The sequence below is a fragment of the Hemitrygon akajei genome, chromosome 21 (genome assembly GCF_048418815.1).
Source record: "Hemitrygon akajei chromosome 21, sHemAka1.3, whole genome shotgun sequence".
Lineage (NCBI taxonomy): Eukaryota > Metazoa > Chordata > Chondrichthyes > Myliobatiformes > Dasyatidae > Hemitrygon > Hemitrygon akajei.
In genome coordinates this window covers 10,380,485-10,392,528 of record NC_133144.1, presented here as the reverse complement: position 1 = coordinate 10,392,528, position 12,044 = coordinate 10,380,485, and the positions used below count along the sequence as shown (strand labels likewise).

Here is a 12,044-nt window from a genome sequence, read left to right as displayed (position 1 = left end):
TGTGTAGATAAAGTTGGAAAAGCAAAGTTCCTTACAAAGATTGATTTATTGAAAGGGTATTGGTGTGTTCCATTAACGGACAGAGGTAGAGAGATTTCTGCATTTGTAACTCCATCTGGGTTATATGAGTATAATGTTCTTCCATTTGGGATGAAGAATGCCCCAGGTACTTTCCAGAGGATGATTAACTCTGTGATTCAGGGATTGAAAGATACTGATGCTTATATTGATGATTTAGTGACAGGAAATGATACTTGGGAAGCACACATTATTGCGGTGGAGAAATTGTTTGAAAGGCTTTCAAAAGCTAACTTAACTATTAATTTAGCTAAGAGTGAATTTGGACATGCCACTGTGACTTACCTTGGTTATGTTGTGGGTCAAGGTAAGGTAGCTCCTGTTCAGGCAAAGGTTCGGGCAATTTTAGAGATTCCCACTCCAATGGGGAAAAAACTCTTAGAAGATTCTTGGGAATGGCAGGATATTATCGAAAATTTTGTAAGAATTTTGCTATTGTTGCCCTTCCATTAACTAACCTTCTGCAGAAGAATGTGAAGTTTGTGTGGACAGTGCCTTGGCAAGAAGCAATTGAAAACAATGATATGTCAACAACCTGTGCTTAAGGCACCTGACTTTGAAAAACCTTTTTCATTAGCTGTAGATGCTAGTGATGAGGCTGCGGGAGCAGTATTAAAGCAAAGGAATGAGGGTGATGAGGTTGATCATCCAGTAGCTTACTTTTCTAAGAAATTTAATAAGCATCAAAGAAAATATTCCACTATAGAGAAAGAATTGTTATCTCTTGTTTTAGCTTTAGAATATTTTGAGGTATATGTTGGTACAACTCAAAAACCACTTATTGCTTACACTGATCATAATCCGTTAGTTTTTCGGAGTAAGATGAAAAACAAAAACAGAAAATTATTAAATTGGAGTTTGATGTTACAAGAGTACAATATTGTGATAACTCATATTAAAGGTAAAGATAATGTGGTTGCTGATTGTTTATCTCGATGTTGAATGTACAATGTATTTTTTTTATGGAGTGGTTTTTTTAAAATTGTAACACTCCTACTGTATTGTGAGTTGTAAGATGTTATATGATGGTATTGTATATTGTGTGTTATAATATTTACACTTTTGTTTTTCTTGTAAATAATTTTTGAAATTTTTGTTCTTGTCAGACCAAAAATGTTTTTTTTGGAGGGAGGTGTTACGTACTCGTGACACGTGACAGTGGTACCCTTGTCACGTGACTGGGGTTGAAGCTATACTGGACTTGAGGTAATGGTCTTGTGATGGTGGGGTGACGTCATTTTCCCGCCAGTACAGATCATGTGACAGGTTTTTTTTTTATATATACAGGGTACAAGAGGAGGACCCCACCCTGTGGGGAGGGGCAGTTCGTGGCTGGATTTGCCAAGCTGATTTCATGCCACTGCGTGATTTAATGTGATGATGCAGTTTAGGTGAAAAATGAAGTTTTATCTAATGCCTAAAGTTTAAAAGGTCATTGCCAGCAGTTTCTTTACAATACTGCTAGTGGAGAGTGAAAATAGGAGAATCGAATTTCGACGGTGGAATGGGTTCGACCTTGTGTGATCCTCATTCGGAAGGATTTCGTTGACTGTTCTCGTGTTAATCTCTGCGGGATAGCAGAAGATTGAGGACAGAGTGATAAAGGGAAGGTCAGTGCCTTTAAGCCGTTACATTTCATAAAATTCTTCGTGGGAAAGTTCGACGCCAGGGATCGAAGGAAATCGACGTGGAAGAGAATTTAAATCGCCTTTAAAAAGTCTCTCCTTTTAAATGGACTGAGCATTTTGAACTTTTGGCAATATCGCTTTAAGAACTGTTTGAGCTGCATCGCTTTAAGAGCTGTTTGAGCTGCCACACAGCAGCTGTTTTCCGGTTGCGTTAGTGTTTGTTTACTTTTGGGGGGTTGGTTTTCAGTGTTTAATAAACGTGTTATTTGTTATTAAAACCCTTGTCTAACTCACATATATTTATTGTTGCCTGAATACGTAACAGTGTGAAATGGTTCATTTTGGTAGGTCAAGTATGATGGCAGAATATAGGATTAATGATAAGACTCTTGGCATTGTCGAGGATCAGAGGTATTTTGGGGTCCGAGTCCATAGGACACTCAAAGCAGGTTGACTCTGTGGTTAAGAAGGCGTATGGTGTATTGGCCTTCATTAATCGTGGAATTGAATTTCGGAGCTGAGAGGTAATGTTGCAGCTATAAAGGACCCTGGTCAGACCCCACTTGGAGTACTGTGCTCAGTTCTGGTCGCCTCACTACAGGAAGGATGTGGAAGCCATAGAAAGGGTGCAAAGGAGATTTACAAGGATGCTGCCTGGATTGGGGAGCATGCCTTATGAGAATAGGTTGCGTGAACTCAGCCTTTTCTCCTTGGAGTGAAGGAGGATGAGAGGTGACTTGATAGAGGTGTACAAGATGATGAGAGGCATTGATTGTGTGGATAGTCAGAGGCTTTTTCCCAGGGCTGAAATGGTTGCCACAAGAGGACACAGGTTTAAGGTGCTGGGGAGGAGGTACAAAGGAGATGTCAGGGACAAGTTTTTTACTCAGAGTGGTGAGTGCATGGAATGGGCTGCCGGCAAAGGTGGTAGAGGCGGATACAATAGGGTCTTTTAAGAGGCTTTTAGATAGGTACAAGGAGTTTAGTAAAATAGAGGGCTATAGGTAAGCCTAGTAATTTCTGAGGTAGGGGCACGTTCGGCACAACTTTGTGAGCTGAAGGGCCTGTATTGTGCTATAGGTTTTCTATGTTTCTATTAAGCTGCTAGCCAAACCTGAGGGTTACACTGGTAATAGACAGACAGAGGCAGTCTATTTGAGAGGCAGACAGGATTTTTTTATGTTTCACTTGCAAGGTAAGTCAGCACCTACTGTACTGCACTTAAACATGCAGCCAAATTACATCACCCAAATCCTTGAGTAAATTGATAGGGGGAGCAGAATAAAAGACGATTATCAAACTGGATTAAAACTGCAGTCACACTGAAGGCTATTTAATCCAATCTTTTCTAACTTCCAATGAGAGTTTTACAATCAGTCTTACAATCTCATCAACAAAGCTTTGGAGAAAAGACAGTGTCGTTGATTCACAAGGATTAGAAACTGATGCAAGCCAGCAGAAATAAATCATTCGATCAGGTTTGCCTACCTGCAGGTCTGTTTTTTGTTCATTATTCCCAATGGCAGACTGGCAGTCTTGTGGAAACACTGAGAGGAAGGTCTGTTGATTGTCTATTGGTAAAACCCAGGAGCCATTTGCTTGGAAGGTGTTTGGGCCTGGATGTGCATCTGCATTCTCAGTGAGCTCCAGCACAGAGTCCTTGATGTGGCTGATTATTTGATGATTTTCCTCCAAAAGCTGCTCCAACTGCTCAATGCGATTTTGTAGCACCGAGATCTGATTCTATTTTGCAGAAACAAAAGAAAACGTGGGGGATGTTACACTGTGGATTCAGAGCTCAGCGAATTTCACTCCTTTTAATTTCTGTCACTTAGAGTTGTTATGAATGTACCACAGCTCTGAGGGGCCGAAGGGTGCGGGGGTAGCCCCCTCCTTTGTGAGAATCGCAAGATCACTATTGAGTCAATTCAGGAGACACAGGAAATGAGAGAAAGACATGCAGAATCCACAAAAGGGTTAGAATGTGTCCTGGCCTCCGAAAGGCGGACCCATTGATACCGGCTATTGTCTCTTGGAGACGGACTTGTGTATTGCATCCTGGACAATGCAATCAAAGCCCCAGGCAATGAACCAAGGAGGAGGTTGGTGGAAGGATTGCATCATCCCCAACCTGATTGACACCTGAGACCCTGTGAGTCAGGATAAAAAGAGAGTCTGTGGGAACAGCCCCTCAGACGCACCAGAAGAAATGCTAGCGATCCCGTAATAGCGAAAGCCGGTGGAAGGCCACGTGTGTCCACTTCCATTTGCCTGGAATCGGTGACCTTTGCCACGGAAAAACGGTTTTTAGCTAACGACGGGGAACTCAACTCTCAACGACTCTCGAAGGATTGACATCATAAACAGAATGGCCAAGTTTTAACCCGTCTCTCTCTCTCTCTCTCCAACAATTGCCACACAGGGTCCCCAACGGCTGCAGCCTGTATGAACTGAACGAACTATATATTTCCATTGGACAATTCATTATCCCCTAGACAACGATACAGCTTATTTCTTATTGATTATTATTATACCCGTGCTTTTAGATTTAGTATTGATGACGTATATTATCTGTGTGTTTGCATTGATATTATTTTTGTGTATTTCTATCAATAAATACTGTTAAAAATAGTACCATCAGACTTCAACGGACCTCTCTATCTTTGCTGGTAAGTGACCCAGTTACGGGGTACGTAACAGAGTAGATGAAAAAAATGAGCTGTACACTCATACAGCATACTTGCCCTGAGAGCTTCAACAATCATTTCTTCAAAATGTTGAGAGGACCTGCTTAAAATAATATGAAGGTTACAAAATCAAGACGTACTTCCAATTGCACGTCATTTTCTGATACGGAATGCAGAACTTGACACAAGCTGATCTGCACACAATCGAATGTCTAAACTTTGGTAAGAATCAGAATTATCACTGACACATGACGTAAAATTAGTTGCTGTGTGACAGCAGCACTGTGCAAAGATATAAAAATCTATAAATTGCAAAAAAAGTGCATTTAAAAGAAGAATGAGGTTGCGTTCATAAAAAACAGAAATATGATAGCTGAGGGGAAGAAACATCAGACCATCTTTTAACAAGTACTTCACCCTCAACAAGTAGGTACAACAGTTGGTTGTAACTAAAAAAATCTTGGGAAAAGAATGGAGCAAATCCTTTTTCTGACCTGGCAGCTGAAATTTACAATAAAAGTTCAAATACAATCTGACTCGTTACTTACAAAAAATTGTCCTTTTTTTCCTCCCTCAAAAAAGCTTTCTTCCATCTCATTCCCTCCTGATTTCATGAATACAGCAAGGGTCTGAGATTCCATTTTCCCATGCTCATCAATAATTAAGTATTGTGTTTTAGGAAAGATGTGAAGGCTTTAGGCAGGGTCCAGAAAAGAGTCAGTCACAAGGATGACCCACAAATGAGGGATTTCAATTATAGGGGAAAATTGGGAAAACTAGATGTGGGAGAAAGTACTACATCCTTCGACAGAGTTAAGGGAGGTTTGAAAGCAATATTCAGAGTCTAGGAAAAGTCCAGACAAGATAAATAAACAGAAAATAATGTTAAGAGTAGAAAGAAGAATTGAGAATGTGGGCATGCTATCTGTGGCGACTGCCCCCATCACTTGGTTAGGTTGGGCTGGTTGTTAACACATTTCACTGTATGTTTCGATGGGCATGTGATACATAAATGAACCTGAATACAAAATAGATGATTTGAGCTTGAGATTGGCAAAGGAACCAAATAATGCTAGAAGAAAGTCTCTTTCTTTGATGCATCAAGTTATGGTGATTTAGTACTCACTGATTGATCAAAGGTAGACACAATTTCAATCACAACTTTTACAGAAGTACTGGATAAACACCGGAGGGCTGAAGGGGATGAACTGGACTAAACAGAATTCAGCACTGAACTCAGAATTTGGGGCAAGATGGTAGCGTAGGGGTTAGTCCAACTCTATTACAGCTCGGGTTATCGGAGCTCAATTGCGCCGTAGCCTGCAATAAAGTTCATATGTTCTTTCCCCGTGTGCATGTGGGTTTCTTTTGGGTGTTCTGGTTTCCTTCTAGCAGCCAATTGGCCATTGTAAATTGTCCCGTGATCAGTGGGTTGCTGGGTGGCGTAGCTTGAAGAGTCTGTACCATGCTGTACCTCTAAATAAATGACAATTATAAGCCTAATGGCCTTCTCCTATGCTTTAGCAGCTTGATAACATTACATCAAGGCTCTCATCTTCTTTCTCTGAAAGTAATATTTTGTCTATAAACATATCAACACATGAATGTGGTAAGATTGTCCTTGGATGACACAGTGACCATACTCATTTGGCAATCCAATATAAATTAGCAAAGTCCGTTAGGCAGATAAGATGGCCCTCAAGTGACAGTAGACACCTCTAATGACTTGGCTTCCATTCTGACTCAGTCTGTGTGCAGCTTGCACATTCTCTTAGTGACCATCTGACCTTGCCTGCCTTGGGAGCCCACATGCTAACCAACTGCTGTGCTTTAAATGGCCACTGTACCTTGCTCTTGGTGAAGGTCTGTTACAGGGGAATGGAGGGAATGGGAAGGAGGAGATGTTGGACATGTGAAAAAGAACAGGTTACAAGGAAATAATTGGGGGAGTGTTCAGAGCTAGCATGGACTTAATGAGAAGTAAGAAAAATAAAGAAAATAAACATTGCTTATCAGAAGAAAAACTAGGAAGACTTGGCAATAAACTGTCCACCTCCAATTAAAGGTGACTGAATGTAATTTATTCAGAAGGATCTAAAACTTAATTGATTGCCTGTTAGCAAATCCAGCTGGAATTAGTCAATGTGACAGCTCAATATTGTTTAATCAGTAATGTGTATAAACCACTCCAAGATCTTGACATTGATCAACAATTTATTCCAAGATATCAGATATAAACAGCTTATTTGGCAGCAACTTGGCAACAGACTATCACCATAGTGGTGACCTCCAGCAGCTGCTCTGGAAGCAGAAACATGAAATGGAAGGTGCACTATTAACCAGAGCACTACACAACTTTATACTGCTGAGAAACAAAGAACAGTAAGGCACAGAGAGGCATTTAATCTTCTGATGAACAATTAAAGTACCCTTTGCCATTACCACATCCCTGAAACATTGCCTTTGTTTCCTTCAAACCTAACTGATTCCTTTCCATGCTTGGTTCTATTTCTTTCCTCATTTGCTCCTTCAACTTAAAATACCTTTCCAAATCTACTTAGTAATTTCTCTAGAAGCACATTTGTTCCATGTTTCATTTTTAGAATTGCTGGATTCTCAACCAGTTACCTTGTCTTTATTAAACCTCTTCCAACTTTGAGTTCTTCTCAAAGAAGGTGGCAAAACAAAGACAGAAACTGAAGCACTGGAAGAGCTGAGGTTAAGGAGCCTGAAGAGTAGGGTATATCAGCAAAGGGTCAAGTTCTCCAGCTATAAGAGTGTGCTCAATGAGAGATTCTAAACAACAATATCATGGCAGGAATAAAAAAGGTGCAAGAAAATCTGTCTTGGTGTTTGAAGATCCTTTTCATTTAGGCTGGGAAAGGTTGAATGTAAGAATGAGGGAAATAATACATTAAAATTGAGTTTTAAAAAAAAATTTCAGCATCAGTGGAAAGTAAATTCAATGGCTCATGTTGGTTTGCTGGCAACTAGCCTGGTACAAGGCTATTCATGTCCTGCTCAGTATCTTCTTCCCAGCCTTCTCTCAAACGTGCTGCATGCCAAGTGATATGCAATCGGTCTGAGCAGAGGCTGAAAACCTCCTGTATCTCGAGTCTGCCCACCACTGCTCCCTCTAAACTGCAGAGGTGCACAGTCGCGCAGTAACTGAAATGCTCCCTCGCACACAGCCTTTGTTGCCACATAACTGGAATCAAGCTTCTAGTGCTGCCTGCAAACGTGGATTCAGTCTAATGAATTAAATCAAAGGTAAATCCAGAAACAGACTCAAAGTGGAACATTTGGATGACCTAATAAGGATTAAGATGCATCATACATCTGGATGTGAAATTAATCTGGACAGTGTTTATAGACAATGGATTTGTAATATAGAGAGATGAGACCATGTTTATGAAACATGAAAAATTTTCTGTTATACTGCATTTCATTTAATTACGTAAATAAGATTAATAATAAAAATAATTAATAAATAAAATCAATGTGATTTTTCAATTTTCATTCTAAACATTCCTAGTATACATATGACAGGAAAAACCATTTAAAATGCCATGCAGTTTTCAGGCCTGCTCAGAGCACACTGCTGGGAAAAAAATAAGAGGGAAAGTTGCTGCCCACCCACCCTTCCCAACTTCCTCAGTAACAGCAATGTGCATCATGGGCTTTGAGTTTCCTTTAGCTAAACAGATAACTCTGTCAAGCATAAGTCACACTTCACTAGGAGTATTAGTCATAGGAACAATATGGCAGCATTAGACAATACACAGAAACGTGCATATATTCCCCATCATAATGCCTGAAACGGAGGATGTTAGATACAAGGACAGATTGGACAGCTGCACTTGTATACAGAATTGAAGGCTGAGAAATGACCTTATGTAAGTTTATAGAGGTGCTTATAGAGTGACCCCATAGAGGAGATTATGAGGGGCATAGATAGGGCAACCTTTTTTCATTGGGTGAGGGAAACCTAAACTTGTGGGATGAGGTTCAAAGTGAGGAGAAGATTGAAGAGGATCCAAGAATCAAATGTTTCCACACACAGGGCAGTGGGTAAACGGAACAAGCTGCTAGAGATGGTGGGACAGGCAGGTACAATTACAACTTTTAAATGTGCTGGTGCAGGTGTCTGGATAGGAAAGGAATGGCTCCGGTGATTCAGGCAAATGTTGACAGACGATCCGGGCAGAAGGACTTGTTTCTTTGATATATAGCTCAAAGACTATATGAAAGCTATGCAGATAAGAGGGGCTGAATTACAAAATTTGGTGCTATTTTATCCTACACATTAAGATACCTGCACCATCGATCACTGAGTCAGACACTACCAAAAATGACACAAGTCAAAAAAACTTTCCTGGAACAAATCACTGAAATATTCTGCCCTTATATCCATGCTAGCCAAAAATAGTCTATTCCGATTAGATATTTTCCTGAGCTCTTGGTCCAAAGTAATACATACAAAATGCTGGAGGAACTTAGCAGGTCGGGCAGCATCTATGGAAAGAGATAAACAGTTGGGGTTGCTTGCTGAGACCGAATTCTATTCCCCATTCTGGTTAATCTCCACACCCCCCCCCCCTTTTTTCTATTTCGACTGTTTATTTCCCTCCATAGATGCTGCTTGCCCTGCTGAGTTCCTCCAGCATTTTGTGTATGTTACTCTGGATTTCTAGCATTGCAGAATCTCGTTCTTGGTCCAATGATCTAGTTCTGCAGGAGGAAATCTGAAAGATGTGAACTGGTAGATTAACTGGACACTGTAAATATCCCCTAGTGAATGGTTGAATCTGGGAATTGTGGGGGTAGGCTCTTGGGAAAATGAGAATTAAAAAATAAAATTAGTGTAAATGGGTGATTAGACAGACATACTTTATTGATCCCGAGGGAAATTGGGTTTCGTTACAGCCGCACCACCAAGAATAGTGAAGAAATATAGCAATAAGTATAGCAATAATTAGTGGCTAGTTCTGACCTTATGGGCCAAAAGGCCTGGATTCTGTGATGTCAACTGCACACTTTGTAAACATGATCAGGTTTTCTCCTTCCACCATCCTTTCAGAGACCCACTAGATCAGGGGTTCCCAACCTGGGATCCACAGACCCCTCAGTTAATGATAGAGGTCCACAGCATAAAAAGGGTTGGGAACCCCTGCACTTGATATTGAGAGCAAAAAAAAAACCATATTTTTCAATCTTCCTTTCATTAACCCATCCTTAAGGGGAGGGTCCATAGGTGGTTCACAAGAATGGTACAAGAATTATTCCGGGAATGAAAAAGTTAATATATGAGGAACATTTGATAGCTCTGGGCTTGTACTCACTGGAGTTTAGAGGAATGGTTGGGGAGGGGGAATCTCTTTGAAACCTATTGAATATTCAAAAGCCTAGATAGAGTGAATATGGAGAGAATGTTTCCTAGAGTTAGTGAGCCTAGGACCAAAGGATGGTGAATCTGCGGAATTCACTGCTACAGAAGGCTGTGGAGGCCAATTCATTGGGTATATTTAAAGCAGAGGTTGATAGATTCTTGATTTGTCAGGGAGTCAAAGGTTACAGGGAGAAGACAGGATAACAGGGTTGACAGGGATAATAAATCAGCTGTGATAGAATGGTGGAGCAGACTTGATGGGCCAAAATGGCCTCCTTTTGCTTCTATATATTGTGGTCTTAATTATTGTCTGGTCTGCTAAGGAAAATAGGACCTTGCAGCTCTCACAGTATAGGGCTCTCATATTTTTGTTTGATACCATTAAATCTCCACTCCTTTGCATGAGAAATCTGAAGAAGTCGATACTGATCAGTGTCTTGTGAATTCAGCAGTTAGTGTAATGTTATTACAGCACCATGAACAGAGTTCAATTCCTGCCATTCTTTGTACATTCTCCCCACGACTGTGTGGCTTTCCTCCAGCTGCTCCAGTTTCCTCCCACATTACGAAGAACCACAGTTTAGTATGATAATTGGACGGTGTGGGCTTGTTGGGCTGGAAGGGTCTGTGCTACTGTGCTGCATCTCCGCATAGAATAGATAGATAAAATGAAGTAGCACATCATTTATCAGAAATGAATATTAGTCCTGCAGTGTTCTTCTCCAAAAATAGTCCAATCACTGGGCAATTCAAGAGGTAGGAGAACCATTAATTTAGCAAGTACAGTGCCTTTGAAAAAGTACTCAGCCCCCACAACTATTTTCACATTTTACTGGCTCATTTTCTAAATTTAAAACATATTGAAGTAGGATTTTTTGAGCTAATCTACAAAACTTTGTGCATCATGTCAAATCAAAAGAAAACCTCCAAAACCTGTCAACAGTTTACCAAAAATTAAAAAACAAAATTTTGAGGATGAAAAAGTATTCATCCACTTTGTAATTACTACGCTAACTTTCCTCGGGTGCAATACTGTATATTACCTTACCAACTTACCCAATTTGTTGATGTAGAAAATTGGAGGATCACCTGTTTTCAATAAATTCATAAGAATACCCCCCCTCTCTGTAAGGTCCAACAGTACGGTAGATTTTCAACAGACCAAACCAAAATGAAGATAGATAAGTCAGGGAAATGATAGAGAAGGGTACAAGATCATCTCAAAGGCACTAAACATACCTCAGAGCTCAAGTCACTCCATTGTGAAAAAGTGGAAAAAGTATGAAACCACAGCCACACTGCTCCTCTAAATTGAAGTCACTGGAGAAGAACGGCAAAGAGTCTACTGTGATGCCAACAGTCACTCTGAGTGAGTAGCAGATGTCGGTGGCTGTAACTGGAGATGACATTCATGGTTCCACAATCTCTAAGGCCTTGCATAAAAAGGGTATTTATGGAAGAGTAGCAAGGAAAAACCCTGACTAATTAAAAAACAATCCTTGCCCATACAGACTTGCAAAGAACCACTTAGAAGATACTGTAAAGATGTGGGATAAAGATCTTGTGGTAGAATGAGACTAAAGTGGAACATTTTGGCCTCAACAGTAAGTGTTACATGTAGTGTGCATTAGGCAGGTAACATCATTCTCCTGTAAAGTACGGTGGAGGTAGCATCATGCTTATGGGGATGCTTTTCAGCAGCAGAGAATGGAATTCTGGCCAAGGTTGATGGGAAGATGAATGCTGCTAAATATATAGAGATCCTGTATAAAAACCTGCTACCAGCCTCTGCCAGAAAAGTTAAACTAGGGAGGAAGCACAATGCCAGAGCAACCATGGAGTGGCTTCAAATGAAGAAAATTGATGTCCTTGAGTGGCCCAGTCACAATCCTGACCTTAAACTGATCCAACATCTCTGGCAAGACCTTAAAATTGCTGTCCACCTCCGTTCCCCTACTAATATGGCACAGCTTGAGTAATTTTGCAAGGAGGAATGGGCAAATCTTGCTCCATCACATTGTGCAAAGCTAATAGAGACTTCAGAAAGTCTACTGGCTGTAACAGCTGAGAGAGGTAGTTTTTCCATGTGGTTTTTTTTGCTCCACTGTAAACAAAGAAGCATGTGATTCACAAATATAAATTTCTCAGTTAAATGTACTATTTCTTTATGTGAAAGAAGGGTTAGGGGCTGAATACTTTCACAAGACACTACATTTGCCATTTTGGAAAATTTTTGTGGTTCTGCATTACACTCCTACTGAG

At 40.4% G+C, this 12,044-nt stretch overlaps 1 protein-coding gene across 2 annotated transcripts in view; it reads right to left on the bottom strand.

The window, feature by feature from the left end:
• The window catches only part of man2a2 (mannosidase, alpha, class 2A, member 2), an 89,444-nt gene that overhangs the window by 71,331 nt on the left and 6,069 nt on the right, over positions 1-12,044 (bottom strand). For both annotated transcript variants that reach the window (XM_073024775.1, XM_073024774.1), the window contains exon 2: positions 3,195-3,449. In XM_073024775.1, coding sequence (XP_072880876.1) covers positions 3,195-3,449 — 255 coding nt within the window. The remainder of the gene's footprint in view (positions 1-3,194; positions 3,450-12,044) is intronic.